A 15,699-nucleotide genomic window follows, 5' to 3' on the forward strand; every position below is an offset into this window, starting at 1 on the left:
CACGCAGAGACGTAGGGATTTCCATTAGCCACCCTCCTGCTCCAAAAAAAAGCCCCCTCCAACAAAACGACTCGTTTCCAAGAGCCTTTGTTTTTCCAGGCGTAATCCAGGAGGGTCCTGGCCTGGCTGTGACCCCCCAATTCCCCCAGGAGCCAGGGCCCAGCAGCCGATCCATTCTCAGCCCTGGGTGGTCAGAGCCAGACAGGACTGCGGCCACGTCCCTCCGTGCTAAACGTCTGACCTGGCTCCCCTTCCCCTCCCCAACAACGTCTGCCTTTGGGCGAAAGCCAGCGACCCTGCCAAGCTCAGCCCCAAATACATTTCCAGAGAAACCATTTTGCAGTGCGTGACAAGGAAGAGGAAAGCGAGCGAGGAAGCCTCTGAGGACCTGCGTGGGGCAAAGGGAGCTGCGGCCCCAGCGGATCTGCTCAGCGTGGGGAGCGCCAGACTCTTTCCTAACGTTACCCTTGAACAACCGTAGCCAAGTTGCTTTTCCAGATCGCAAACAGGGGCCGCGGCAGCCGTTAGGATCCACGCCATCCTGTGCTATTCTTAGATCATCCACCGGGAAGGAAACCTCAGGCAACCATCGGCGTGAGCCCAACCGCGGCTCCTCGGCCGCTTGGCCAGCGCCGCAGGAGCTGCTCCACCCCGGCGGTCGCGTTTCTGACAGCGGGACGATGGGTGACGCTTGCACAGGGGCTCGGGGAGGCCGCCAGCATTGCAGTGCCCACCCCTCCATCACAGAGCTAAAGCTGCCAGCATGAAACAGGTAGATCTGCAAAACAAAAAACCCACCCCAAACAACCCAAACCCTGAGCTGGCTGCTGGAGCGGATATTTCTGAGCCCAGGGAGGGGCGAGTGATTCAGGATCTTCAAAGAAAACAAAGCCTGGGGAGAGGAAAGCGAAGCCTCCCTCTCCAGCAGTGATTTTGCAAGGCCCCGTGGCTGCGTCCTGCGCCGGGCGCGGTAGCCTTGGCTCGGCCCCCAGGTGGGACTGTGAAACGTGCTTTTGGCTGGGACGACCTGGCCTGGGGAGTACAACAGGGAGGCCCTTAAATAGCAGCAGCAGAGGAGAAGGGGCAGCCAAGCAACTGCAAAGGATGAGCCAGAGACAAGGGAAGGTGGAAAAAACTTCCTGATGTTCCAAGATGATAAATAAAAGGCGCTTTTTTTTTTCCCCCCCTCAAGTGTCTAGAAAATAGAGTTGTTCCTCTCAGTCTCTCTTCTGAGGCCCTACTCGACACCCGGAGCTCCGTAGCAGTTCGCAGCCAATGTGGGCAGCCTTGAAAAGGCAACAAGGGCACAGACTGAACCCTCTACAGATCCATCTACATTCTGGGCACCTGGGCCTGCAGCCAAAATCCTACCCCAAGCCCCTTTCGGAGGCTCTGAGGGCTTTTACAAGGAGAGAAGAGGCTGCTACCAAAGGCCCCATAAAAAAATAAACCAATAAAGACCACCTTCCACACTGGTGTCTGCAGCATCCTGCTGCTACCCAGAGTCCTAAAGCCCCAAAATCATCAGCTAAAACAATAAAAATAAAGACAGACCCCCTGCTCTGCACTATGGCAGATGTGATGCCCAGGCAATGCCAGGTGGGGATGGATATACCGATTTATTACTGCAAAAAGGGCGAATTTGTTACTACCCAGCAAACCTGACGGGTGCCAGCGAGGCACGGAGCCGCGGCACTCACCAGAGGAGCCGAGCTGGCCGGCCCGGGCCGGGACGTGCAGCTCCACGGGACTGGGGCGCACATCGGGGCCGTCGGAGGGACCCAGGCCCTCTGTCTGTCCCGCTGGGGAAGAAGCGATTTCAGCCAGCACTTCCAGGTCCTTCAGGATAACCTGCAGAGAGAGGGACAGCGCGGGGTGAGCGGGCACAGGGCTGGAGGGAGGCGGTGGGGGGAGCTTTCCTCTCCAAACCCACGGCCACGGGTGAGCTTTCCAAAGCCCAGAGCATCAAGAAAGGGATAGGGAAGAGAGCGCTACCCACAAAGTTCAAAGTGGAAATTTCAACTGATTGCAGAGGGGATGGGGCAGGAAGGAGAAAAGGGGACAAAACCCTGCAAGTCCCAAGGGAGCACGTGAAATTAAACCTGATTTACACAATCAGAAGCAGGGCTCGCTTCTCCCTTTTCCCACTTCGGGGAGGTCTGGGCTTTGCTTCCCCACTCCCCTCGGTAACCGCGGATCTGGGACAACCGCAGCATGAGCACGGGGATGCTCTGGGGACAAACATCAGCCTGCTTGCCCCCGCACCCCCAGCTCACTCCATTCAGGGCAGCACCCGGGAGCAGCTTGGCTGCCTGCACTCAGGACGTCACGGCAGAGCTGCCACGCGGATTTCATAGCTCTCTCCTTCCAGAAGCCGCCGAATTAGTCTATATATAGCGTTTCTGCAGAAGTTATTATAGGGTGGGTCGGGTTTTTTTTTTCCATCCTCAACCCTTCTCATGTCTCGGGCTATTTTGGGTCCCCCTTCGTTCGAATGTCCTTGGGGCTCGATGTTTCATCAGCCGTCGCTGACGGTCTGAGCGAAGCAGGGCTGTGCAGAGCAGAAAGGCTGCCAAAAAGGGTCGACCGCCACGTCGAACCCATCAGCATCAAGCACAGCGCATCCCCGACCACCCTCTGCCCACCATGACAGCGTCCCAGGCTTTGCACGTGTTCCCACGATGCATCTTTTTGAGGAGCTGCTGTTATCTGGGAGCTTTAGCTCCTGAGCTACCAAAAAAACCCCTTACGCCTGAAAAAAAAAGCCAAATACGTCTTCTTTTGATCACACAGAACTTGAAAACATGATCCCTGAAAATCACGAAGAGGAGCCCCTGGCTTTCTCTGTTGCAGAGATCCGAAGCTGGTTTAGTATTTTTGTAACTGGGGCTGGTTTTTAAGCCCCCAGCAGCCTTTGAGCAGGCAGCGATGTGTCCAGGCTCCGGTGCAGAGCTGGCCGTGGGGAAGCAGCCTGCCAACACGCTTGGGAAGATCCTGCGCCTATAAACACGATTAAGTCCCAGCCCACGGCTCCTCCGGGGCGCAAAAAGCATAAGACAACAACAAATGGAGCAATGAGGAGCTATGATGCTGCTGTCCCCAAAGAATACGGCACCTCTGTGGTGCTGCCAAAGATGGGAGCTCATTGCCGCCATGGGACATCACTGCCATCGCCAGCCTTCATCTTCTTCCAGGGATGGGAGGCTGTGGTCCCTGGCAGAGGAAAGAGCTTGTTCCTTCCCCTCCACCCAGCTTTTTTTGGGTAAATCAATGCTGGTGGTGGCTTGTTTCAAGCAGAGGATGGCTCTGGGTCTCTTAAATGCTGTTTCTTAAAGCCCTGTGTAGGTTCTCTGGTGGCTAACCATGCAGCTCAGCTAACTTGCAGCCTTCGAGTGGGGGAAGGCACTAATCTGGGTCTCAGGCTCTCACAGCTGGGGAAATCTCACCTGTGGAGGCTCCCAAGTCTCACTGTGTTTGGCTAAAACTGGCAAAGAGACTCAGGGCTTGGCTACTGGGGCTGGCAACCAGGCGAGGGCCAGGACTCTTGGGCATGCTATTGATTTCGTTGAACCCAGCACGTGTGCCAACACAACCACAACGATGTACCCTGCCATGCCAAGGCCGTGTCGACCCATGGCTCTTGTATGGCACGAACCAGCTCCCGTGATTGCCACCCTGCTGCATTTGCTGCTGCCACAACCCCCCATAAAGCCCATCCACAGCATCAGGAAACAGGACCAAGACCCTGGGATAGGCAAAAATCACCCCTGCTGCCTCCCAGAGCATTTAGAGCCATGTTTTATCCCATGAGGTGGGATCCTTGATCCAGTCTCCCACAGCCGCGTGCTGAGCCCCATCTCTGAGATGCCTCTTGGGCTTGGGATGCTCTGGCCAGGCTTGACTGGCACCACTGAGGGCATGGTTGGACCTCTCGCACTCTGGAGAGGTTAAGGGCTGTTAGCCCAAGCCAGCCGTGTAGGTCACAGGCTGGAGGTGGAAAAAACCAGCGCAGACTGGGTTTTGCAATTGAAAAACATGGAGGAAACAAGAACCGGGAGGGACGGGCACACAAACACCCGGAGGAGCAGGCGGTTGCAAAGAGCCGGGGTTTTCCAGCCGTGGGAAAGGAGCAGGGAGCTTCGGCTCCTGCTGCTGCTTCCCTGCATGCTCCGGAGTGGGTTCCCAGCTGGGGACGGAGGGAAGCCAGGAGCGCTTGGTATGCACCGCACATCCCCGTGCAAAGCAAAGCCGGAGCCGGCGGCTGGCTTTGTGCGAGCGAGGAGGCTGTAAGAAAGCAATATCCTGCCATTGCCATGGCAACAGGCTGGCTGCGCCAGGAGCGAGCCGGTCCCATCCGTCAGGAGCCGAGCGGCCGCTGGACCCGACAGCACCGGGCGCGATCCCCATGGCCACCGAGCAGCCACCGAGGACGTTTTCCCAGCCCATGATGGATCTCCGTGATTTTTGCGAGCGGGGATGAGATGTAGGGCAGCGTGCCCCTGCTCTGGGCGAGTGCGGGGCTGGTTAGCGTGAATGGGAATTGGCAGGGAAAGCAGCATCGCGATGGATGGGGAGACCCGGCTGGGGCCCTTCATCCCAGCACGGGGGTGAGAGGCATCCCGGGGGGGTCCTTGCACGGCCAGGGGACGAGGAGCGGGTTATTGGGCAGTTATAAATAAAAGCTGTTATAAATCAGCAGCTATTTCTCCTCCCTAGGAAAAGGCAAGATTTCTCCCTGCATTGCCTCCAGAGCACGGATTTCGAGGGCACACGAAACCGTCGGTCTCTCTGGCTTCTCCAGATCTAGGTCAGGTTAATTTGCCGCTTGTTCTGGTTGAACGGAGCAGAGACCAGCTCTGCCCGCGGCGACGCAGGGGAAACGCAGCCCCCGAACAGCGTGTGCCGGATGGGATGCACTTCCTGCGTGCAAAGCATCCCTTTGATGCTCCTGGGGAGGAGTTTGCCTTGGGCTGGCCCTGGCCTGTTGCAGACGAAGGGGAGGTGACCCCAAATCCACTGCAGAAATCTGGGGAGCAAGACCTAGAGGGTGGGTATTCCCTGGGGCACAAAACACCAGGGACAAGGTTATTCCTGCCAAGGAGAAGATGAGAATTCAGCTGAAGCAAGATGCTACCACGATGGAAAACAAGAGGGTTAAGGGCTGCAGAGCCCTTGTTCAAAGGAGACCATGAGCAGGGAGGCTGTGGAAAACCCCACGGCATCACCAGGGTCAGCAAGGCAGGGGGAGGAGGAGCGACCTGGGGGGCACCAGGAAAGCTGAGGATGCTGCTGGGTGCTTCCTCCTGTCCCACCACTCGACCGCAGCCCCTCACCGCCACAGCGCGCACTGAGGCTTCCCCAGAGGCTGCATTTATTTTAATTCTGTTTTTTCTCCCTCCAAACCTTTTCGCCGTAGCCAGGGAGGGGAAGCGAGCACGGGGGGCAGTCCTGGAGCCAGGAGCGGCCAGCAGCGAGCCTGGCCGAGCCCCAGACACGCACGGTGTGAAAAGCAAACTCGCATCCCCCCCTGCCTCCGCCAGCTTTAAAGGCAGAAAAGGAAAAGAAAACCCTCCATTCATCTTCCCACACCAATTTAACCAGACCTCTTCACAGGTCCCCGCCACAGCAACTTTTATCCTCTGATCTGGCCAAGACCTCTCTGTTTTACAGCGGCTGGATTTCAGCCTGTGGCCGGGAAGAGATGGGGAGCAAAGGGAAGGCAGCGGGGCTGGGGGCTTCTCCTCTTCTCCCCGGGGCAAATCCTGCTCACAGCATCACCAAATACAGCAGGCAGTGTGGGGGTCACTCAGTTACACGGGCACAGCCACCCTAAACCAAGCTGCAACCTGAACATTTCCCATCCTCCCTCCTGCTTTTGCAAATCCCGTCTGTCTGTGCGAGGGTCAGGCCTGCAGCAGCCCGAGCCGCAGGGACCACGAGCGCTGTCACAGCTCAGAGCACCTCTTTAAGTGTGTTTAATGAGCGTACAGGGAGCTTAACATGCCGCCACCTGATGTCAGACGCAGGGATGCCAACGAGGTATTTCTTCAGGCGTTACGGGGCAGGACAGGTCCAGCCAGCGGGACAGAGCTGGAGGAAGCCGGAGCTGCCCCAGAGCATCCCTGTGGGCCACGCTGCAAGGGGCTGAATTCCTGCAACCCCTTCCAATTCAGCCCCCAGAGTCCCAGGGCTTATGACAGGAGAAGGGTTTGCTTGTGTTTGCTGCCCTGTCTCTCAGAAAAGCCAACGGCATCTTGGCCTGTATTCAAAACAGTGTGACCAGCAGGGCCAGGGAGGTGATCATCCCCCTGTCCTCGGCACTGGTGAGGCCGCACCTCGAGTGCTGTGTTCAGTTCTGGGCCCCTCACTAGAAGAAGGATGTTGAGATTGTGGAGCGTGTTCAGAGAAGAGCCACAAGGATGGGGAGGGCTCTGGAGAACAAGCCTGATGAGGAGCGGCTGAGGGAACTGGGCTTTTTGAGCCTGGAGAAGAGAAGGCTGAGGGGAGACCTCAGCACCACCTACAACTGCCTCAAGGGAGCTTGGAGAGAGGTGGGTGCTGGGCTCTTCTCCCAGGTGATGGGGGATAGAACAAGGGGAAACGGCACCAAGCTGTGCCAAGGGAGGTTCAGGTCAGAGCTAAGGAGGAAGTTCTTTACTGAGAGGGTCGTCAGAGGCTGGAACAGGCTGCCCAGGGAGGTGGTGGAGTCACCATCCCTGGATGTGTTTAAAGAGCGGGTAGACGAGGTACTTAAGGATATGGTTTAGGGGGTAGACAGGAGCGGTTGGACGGGATGATCTCAGAGGGCTTTTCCAACCGAGCGATTTCGTGATTCTGTGATTCCCCTCCGGAACCTCCTGCTGCACCCCAGGGAGCTGAACACCCAAAGCCAAGCTCACCAAGTCCTGCACCCTACACCTTCACCCTACATCTTTGTCGCAGCCCGAGCTGGCTCGTGGGACAGGGACTGCCTGTCCTCCGCGGCAGACAGGTTTCCTGTCCTTTTAGTCTGCTCCACGATTTCACTCAGAAACAAGCACCTTCTGGAAACCACCCTGAGCCCAGACTACCAGTTTGCCACCAGTTGTTCAGGATATGTATAACCTGTGTATGCATATGTACACGCTACCATGCAATCGTGGTCCAAAACCGGTGCCAAGCCAAGAAGCAATCGCGCTCCCCACAAGAAACTCCCTATTCTTGCGGGATGCAATGCACGGATCAGCTTTCAACCCAGCGCCCTTGCCAGGTCTTGAGACCTTGGAGCACGCAGCACCCCACCCTGCCGCACAGCTTCTGCTTAGGGGCTGCGTCCATGCATGGCAAGCTGGGCTGACCACGCTGTCCACCATCCAACTGAAATTACAGACCTCTCTCTACACCCCACCATTTCAGCCCTGAGCTCACCCTCAGCCTAACTCGCTTCTTGAAAGTGAGCAGCCTTCCTGCTTCGGTACCTTTGTAGGTAGCTTTGAGTCGCTCTCCAGAGAAGGCTTACCACCAAAAAGAATTAAAATAAAAGCCAAGCACACGTACATGAGAGTTCACCTCTTTGCAGCCTTTGGTTCACACCTTCTGCTTTGCATGGAGTCACAATGTTTCGGCTGTGGCGAATTAAAGGCTGGGAGCTGGAGCACAAGGGCTCTAAAAGCAACAGCACAGAGCCCCAAACCAAACCACGCTAAGACAGCTCTGTGCTTGGGCACGAGCTTTTGTCCAGCTTCATTGTACTGGGGATTGGGCGCGATGGGAGAAGTTTGCCAGGATTTAGTGGGACACCAGAGCTCAGAGCAGGACCGAGACTCGGGCTTCAGGTAAAACATTTCAGCTTGGCATGAAGGAGCTGGCTTGAAGGTCATGCAGATGTTCAGGTCCATCACTACCTCCACAGGCTCAGCTGAACCTCTTTAGGGAAGGGCACCACCATTTGGCCAGGAGCTGAAGGATGCTCTAGGAGACACTGCTGCAAACAGCAAGCTAAGAAATCATTTGGTTCTTCTTGCTGTATTCAAAGCCTTGCCTGGCTGCTGCATTAACACAGGTAGGTTTCCACGTTAGCAGGGTCAAGAGGAAGCCGGAGTCTATCCTGCTTCACATCAGACACCAGCTCCACCTCATGCGTCACTGCTGCATGAGTCACACAAAAGTCCCAGCACAACTTCCAACCCCCAGCAAGATTGAGAGGAGCAGATAAGCAAACACGAACACGTTCAGTTGTAAAGAAACAACTCTGTTTTGGAGCTGGAGAAAGGAAATCAAAGCAAAGAAAGAGAACCAGCAGCATTGCCGCTCCGTGGTTTTCTCAGAGATGCCCTTACTGCCTGTTGCACCTGCCCAACCTCACCAGGTCCGGCCTGGAAGGACCCAGGGAACTGAACAGCAACATCAGAAGCTGCCTTTGCACCAGGAGCTTGCAGAGGGAGATAACCCGAAGAACAGGTCTTCTTTTGAGCAATGCTGACCAGCAGCGGTGCTGTCAACCTGCGGATGGCAAGGTCCGACCCACTGCTTGGTCTTTGACTTTCCACCTTTTCTACCATCAATTCTTGAGCCAGGTGTCAGGGCTGCGAGGCTCACACTGACAAATGGAGCAGCTTGTGCAGAAAAGCCCATTCTCAACAGGATCCTGTCAGTCTTGGAGCTGGCAAGGAAGTTTTTAAGCACATGAAATTTTAACCAGGGCTTTTAAAGACTGCCTTCAAAACCAGGTCTCAAACGCGGGACGGAGCACCTCCCCGCGGGGGAAGCACGGGAGCTGGCACAAGGCGACGCAGTGCAGCAGCACAGCGCCTGCCAGCCAGGAATCCTGTGTCCCGACTTGTCTACATATCAAAGGGAACTGCTTGCTTCAGCTTCGCTCCAACTTCTCCGAGCTGCCTTTGTGAATCTTAACTAAGTCTCCTGACCATTTCTGCACTGGCGCAGGAGAACCGGGTAGGAAGGGGAGCGGGAGGGAAGGCAGAGATGACTCAGGACACCGCAGATGCATCATGAGATACTGGCCCCTGTTCAGCACGGTGGAGGTGGTGCAACACCTCGTGAAGGATAAAACAGGCGTGACAACTTAAAGGGCATGGATCCAGCTCCATCCAGCACATCTCTCTCCCTGCTTTGGGCTCGATTATTGATGGCAGGAGCACAGAGAGACTCAGAGCAGCTTGGCAAGACCAGACGTCAAAAACGATGAGCCTGGGCACCATCCTTCAGTTTGATGCAAAGCCCTGACCCTTCAAAGCCAGACTCTCCTTTGGTGACAAGCTGGTGACAAACAACTGCTCCAAGACAGCTTGATGGCCTATCAGGAGAGTGATAGCGAGCCTCCAAACCACACACGAGGGCCAGGGGTTCTGCAGGCACTGCAAAAGGATGCTCAACCTTGCTGGGAAGAAAGATGGTACCGGTACTGCTGCCCAGCCACGTTCCCTTGGCGAGGGAAGCATCACGGGATGGAGCAAGCAAAAAAAACCCTGAGAAAGTGTGCACACCCTTGTGCTGCACCATACAACACACGGAGCCCACCCTGGAAAGGGGTCACACAGGACCCCACGCTAATCCAGCGATTCCCAGGCCGGTGGCCAAGAGCTTTTGGGGATCCAAATCTGCTCCAGGACAACACAAATGTGCACACAAATACTGTACTGAGCAGGGAGTGAAGGCTGAGAGAGCATCCCCATCCCCTCTTCTAACAGGCACTGACACTGCAGGTTAGCTCGCTCAATCTGTCCTCATCGTTCCCGAAAATGCCCAGCTCAAAAACCCCCTGCTATTTCAGTCATTTCTATTTCCTCTGCAGAGAGCAGCAAATCTGGTTGGGAGCCAGATGAGCAGTGGTGTTTAATGGATTGACTCGTCTATGGATTTCCTTAAAAAAAACCAACCCAAAACCAACCCAACCCCAAACCTGCAAACATTTAAATAAATAGAAAACGGGATTAAATAAATCAGCTTAAAATTACTTTCGAGCCATTCCCAGTTATGTCACATGGAGGAAATGCATCACCAGGGTCCTTTCTTCACTGCTTTTTTCAAATATTAATAAGCAGTGTAATTGCAACATGACTCACTGCGATCTCCTGCCAAGCTGGAGGGACTATCTGCAAGATGCAGGCTTTCTAGAGCGTTGCAAAGGCAGATGTGTGCTCGGGGACTCTTTTGGAAAGGTTTGTGTCGTAAGCAGCAGGGTATGGAAAATGGCCAGGCGGCCGCTTGCCTTTGCAAGCGCAAGTCATCCCCTTGCTTGCTTTTTCCCCGTCCCTCCTCTCGTAGCAGCCCCCTCGCACACGGGACTCGCTGCAGGGTTGGGGTTTGGTGCCCTGACCACGGCGGGCGCGTGATTCCTATTCCACGAGGAAAGTCTGGGCTGAGAAACCCGCCCGGATCACTCGCAGCTCTGGGCAGGAGGCATCCAGCTGATGGTAGAAGCGCCACCAGGGCCTGGGCCAGCTGCCAGCCTCCCACCCGAGCGCTAGAAATGCTCCAGGGCGCAATGGAGAGGAGGAGGAGGAGGAGGAGGAGGAGAAGACAAAGACGCCGAAATCGAGATGACTGGAACGAGAAGAGACGGGTGAGGAGGAAAGACAAGGAAATGGGAAAATGGTGCAGGACCCGGGGAAAGGAGCAGCCTTGGAGGCGAAGAGCACTGTGCTGGGATGACAAGGAGCAGGCAGGAGGGCGAAGGCAGAGCAAGCTCACTCATCCCTGCCTTTTTTGCTCACTTCCAAGCTGAGTGGTTCCCAGCCAACCTGATGGCCCCGCAAAGTTGATGCAGAGAAGACAACCAGACAACTCCCACCTAAAGCACAGCTCCCCCAGGGCTCGGGGCAGACGTCCCCAGGGCACGCACCATGAGGTAGTGTCTGATCTCCGAGTTGGAGGACACTGGAAGGGGCTAAAGGAAGAAGCATAACCCAGAGCCTGAGCCGCAGAGGTCTGAGTGATGCCGGGGGTGGAGGAGCAGCTCTTGGGCAGCTACTGCAGCCCCAGGAGGCAAGGCTGACACTGCCCTGCTAGCAGTGGGCACTGCTTAACCCCCTCAGGACTCAGATTTTGCAGCACTGGCCAGACACGATTCCCTTCGTGTCTCTAAAGAGTTGTTACAAGGCACCCGAATTCCCACTCACCAAGGGCCCGACCACCACTCAGCCCCGTGGGGAAGACATCAACTCCGGGAGCTGAAATCACAGCCGTCTTCCCAGCTAGGCAAAAAGGGTTTTTAGGAGTAGGCATTGAGGGATCAGCTCTCAGAGATGGAGAGGAAGGTTTATACAGACAGAGGGTCCCAAACACACCAGGGTTTTCAGCTGGGCAGCTGGCTCTGCATGGGGCCTTCTTCAGTTTAGCCAACAGGGTTAAGCTTCTCAGTGCCAGCACCAGCCGAGCCTCACAAAATCCCTCAGTTCAACCCAAAAAATCCAAAGATGTGGAGACAGCAAGCTTTCAGGAGGGCTTCTGCAGCAGCACTTACCTCATCTGACTCATCTGAGAGGGTCCGCAGCAAGATGGGGAAGAGGCTGTCGGTGTGTCGGAACATCTACAACCAGAGAGATGGGTGGCATCAGTCCTACAGGCACGGTCACCGCTGCCACAGGACCCCTAACCACAGGGCAGGCTGCTGAAAGCTTCACCAGCGTTTTCCACTTGAGCTGGAGAGTTCTCCCTTAAGTTACTGGGTATCCAGCAGCCAAAGCCTTCTCAGAAAAGGCAGGTGGACACTTGGTTGTAATTATCTTGCTACCAAGGTAATTACAGCCAATTCAAAGGCTGGGAGCAGGCAAGTTCAGTCCCTTGGAGGAAGCAACAGGCTTGCACACTGAATCTCTGACCTACCTTACGAGGAGTCTTGATGTACAAGTGGTAAAGCCATTTCAGGACTGCGATTCTGGTCATCATCCCAATGGACGTGTCATGAAGGTGGCAGTCCAGCACCTGAACTATGCCATCCAGGTTCAGGGTCACCTGGATCCTGTCAGAGCTGCATGGGAAGGAGAGAGAATGGCTCAGTGCTGCGATGTCCAACTTGCTCCTCACACAGTGGGGAGGTCTACACCACACCAGGGGCTGCATCAAACAGCTCAGACCCTAAGAAACCTCAACCCTTGGCCTGCTCCTGCCCCACTCACACTGGCCACGTCCAGATCTGCTCATGGCAAACCCAACAACTGTGCTCACATCTTCAGGAGTTAAAAGAGCCGGGAAGCGAGCTCCAGGCTTGCAAGCCCATAGGTAGCTTCTGACTGGCACTACGAGATGGGGAAGCACAATGAGACACAGCAACGCACCAGAAACTCGCTCTGAAAACAACAGAAATGTTCCAGGCTTCGAGGTTTACCGCTTCCCCCAAACAGATGGTACCTAGGCATGACAAGACACCATGCCAGATGAATCCAGCACCACGGCTGTATTGAGAAACTGGTCCACATTGCAGTCACCAGGTTTGGGGTTCAAAGACTACAGATCCCCAAAATGCACTCTGAATCCAGCTCAAGTTTGACCAGCTCAAGCATCAACCCACAAGTCCTCAAACTCCACCTGCTAGGCCCGTTCAGTCAGGTGAGGACATCCAATCTCTGTGAATCTCAGATGAGACCTGCAGATGGTGCCCTGGCTGGTGGTGCCCTTTGGGACGCAGCTCTGTTCTGCAGGGCTGCCTTAGGAAAGTTATCTTGGTTCCCAGAAAAAGAGGATAACCTTTGGTCGTCAACCAGGGATCAAAATAACAACTCCCTTAGTTCATCAAGACATTGCCTTTTGTAACAGGGATGGTTTCCAGACCTTTAGCTCTACTGTGGTAAAAAACTCGCCAGTTTTCCCCCAAATAGTTGGGACCTGCATTGGGACGGGAGACCCCAATACACAAGAGGTTATGCGACAGCATTTTTCGGTTCTATTTGGGATCCTGAAGTGTACCTAACGGCTTCCCATGTCCTCAGCATCAAGGGGGTGGGAAGAGCCTGTCACAGGAGACCAGGTTAAGGAGCGATGGTTGGAGCTGAGAGGGCTGCAGCAGAGGTGGTTGCAGCAGACTTCCAGGAGGGAGCTGTGCTGAGAGCTGAGCGCTCCCGTCCTACCGAAGCTAATGAATTATTCAAGGCTGGACCAGACTCTCGCAGAATTTTCTAGCGCGCAGGGCTGCTCTGCATCTCGTTTGATAAGAAATCCTAAGGGGCAGATTTCTCACGGTATAATTCGCAAGAAGAGCTGCGGCTTAACAGGATTTGATCTTCCCCGGGACACGCGTCGTGAGGGCGAGACGAGGAGGCTGCGGCCCTGCACAGCCCTGCGGGCGTCTGCCTGCTTGATCTGCCTCACGTAACAGATGCTGGGGTCTGCAAATTGCATTTCCAGTTGGACTAAGTTGCGCTTTGATGTCGCAAACAACCGCCGAGGGCCAAACGCTCGGACGTGCAGAACCGAGGGGAAGGAGGGACCCAGAGCGCGGGTTGCTTGGCAGAGGGGACATCCACGGGAGCAGCATCCCAGGCGATGAAAGCCACCGTACACCAACCCTGTATGTGGTTTTACTGCAGAGAAAGCTCCCGCTGCAGCGGTGCAGCCAGGCACCCAACCAGCACAGGGCTCCCAACGCAAGAGGGGCACGAATCCTCAACCCAGTTACATCTCTACACCGAAATACACACAGCCTGCACAGGATGGGGGAAATCCCTCAGGGTGACTCACAGTTTCAGAGGGAACCTGCACACGAAGCTGGTTGGCTTGGATGTGGCCTTGATGCTGTCACATCCACCAGCTCCGTGCTGCTGCAAGGACGTGGGGTGGCATCGTTAGAGCAGGACGCTGGACTTCCCCCAGCACAACGAGCAGCCATTTCCAGCCCAGCTTATGCCAAAATTGCTCGTGAAAACCCCTTTCCCAGCGATGCAGCACCCACACAGGACTGGGCTGGGGTGGCTCAAGCCAAAATCCACCCAAGCTGAGCCCAGGAGGTGGCTGGCAGTGCCAGGCTCACCCCAAATCTGCCAGCCCCGGCCTGTGCCATTTGCTACCACCCTGCAGCTCAATCTCCGCTAAAAGGGACGGCAGCCGGGCAAAGCTCCTTGCTGGCTCCATGCATCTGCCCAGATAAACCTTTTTAGGGGGGTTGCCAGCTGAGAAGCAGCACGTTTACTCAGCACAAAAGCAGGGCATCACCTGGAACGGCAAGAGGTCCAGTGAACATGTGAGATTGGGCTAAAAATCTCCCACCATCCATGCTCCTCTGCCTCCGAGATGAAGCAGCACCAGATTCCTGTGGGTTTGTGTCTTTCCAGGGAGAAGGCAGCAGTCGAGTGCTGCCATAGCTGCAGCTCTGGAGCGGGCTCATAGCTCGCCCTGGCTCTGTTTAATCCCCAGGCAGCCCGGCGCGGGAGCAGGGGTAATGGCATTGCGTTAATGCGATCCTCTGGGCCTGCCACGCCGGCTCCCAGCGCCGGCATCTGTGGCCGGGCAGATGTCAGATGCAATTGCTTCCATCTAACCCACTACCCCAGATTCTGCTTCGGAGGATGAACGCGGCATTGGCGCTGCCTCCGTGGTTCGCCTGTGACGGCGAGAACGTGGCTTTAGGGGGAACTGAGCAACGATGGGGGTTGTGCCAGGCTCTCACCTCTGGATACTCGTACCTTCCGCTTGAGCTGACTGGTGGGGCGTGAGACCCCCTCCCCAGCACGTCCCCCCATCTCAGAAAGCATCCTCCAGCAGGGGAACAGAGCTGTTTCCCACTGCGTTCAAGCTTCAACGATGTTTTTCACCCTGTGTCCCTTTATCAGCTCATTTTCTCATTTCTCCCCTTTCTTCAAGGGCTTCTGCCATCTCTCTCCTCAGCAGTCGCCTCTTCTCTGCCAATGCCTGAGCTGTCATCTCCCTCCTGGCCTCCTGCCTGGCCCAGCTGCTTTCCTGACCCCATTTTCAGGCAAGGTTAAGGTCTAGGCCAGGCTCTAGCCTTTAAGCAAGCCCAGCAGAGTGGCCTTGCCAAGGGTGGAAATATCCAGGTTCTTTCATTGTGGTCCAAGTCACAAGGGCAGCTCCCATACGGGCTGGCAGCTGTGCCGCTCAACGGGCCCGAGCCAGCGGCCAGGAGGTAAATAGCTCCTCTCTGCTCTTGGTCCCACAAGCTGTCGCTCTCCCGTCCTCCATCGCTCTCCTTTCGGTGCTCTTGGCTTCCTCCTGCGTACCGCGGCTTCCAAGTACTGGAAGTGCCCGCAGTACCAGCGTGAGCTGCTCTCCCGGTGATGAGGTTAAGGTCTAGGCAGGGATATCCAGTCCAACGAGCTTTAGATCACCACAACAAGGGCTGGGGCAGCGTGCCCAAGGTCCCCCCACTCCAGCTCCTCCATCTGATGGCACCGTAGGAGGTGGCGAACCCTTCTACCTAGGGAAAGGAACCTACCTCCTCACTCCAGGCTGGAGAAGAGGGCCAGGAGAAGCCTTCCAAGAGGACAGCCAGGACCCAAAAGCTGAGGCAAGGCAGACTCCACCAGACACGCTGCTGGATGGGACTCCAGGGCAGGTTTGGTGCCGGAGTTCAAAGCAAGCCACGGTGCCGCATTCGGCCAACATCCCTGGGTGCTGCGGGGTACCCAGCATCACCGCTACCCTGCACCCGAGCGTTCATCACCTCAACGAGCTCCCCAGCTGCTCCCTGAAGGTGCCAGGCTCTGGGCACGGGGCTATGGTGACTTCCAGCGCCAGACAAGCAGCAGG

General features: G+C 56.0%; 1 protein-coding gene across 1 annotated transcript in view; it reads right to left on the minus strand.

The window, feature by feature from the left end:
* Positions 1–13,338, minus strand: part of LOC104541498 (protein VAC14 homolog) — a gene marked incomplete at its 3' end in the record, with an annotated part of 41,487 nt that extends 28,149 nt beyond the window's left edge. Inside the window, exons 1-4 of the mRNA XM_010185575.1 lie at positions 13,178–13,338; positions 11,827–11,971; positions 11,465–11,530; positions 1,701–1,851 (exon numbers count right to left, since the gene is read on the minus strand). Coding sequence (XP_010183877.1) covers positions 1,701–1,851; positions 11,465–11,530; positions 11,827–11,971; positions 13,178–13,338 — 523 coding nt within the window. The remainder of the gene's footprint in view (positions 1–1,700; positions 1,852–11,464; positions 11,531–11,826; positions 11,972–13,177) is intronic.
* Positions 13,339–15,699: the final 2,361 nt, after the last annotated feature.

This window comes from Mesitornis unicolor, unplaced genomic scaffold, assembly GCF_000695765.1.
Source record: "Mesitornis unicolor isolate BGI_N332 unplaced genomic scaffold, ASM69576v1 scaffold18895, whole genome shotgun sequence".
Taxonomy (NCBI): Eukaryota; Metazoa; Chordata; class Aves; order Mesitornithiformes; family Mesitornithidae; genus Mesitornis; species Mesitornis unicolor.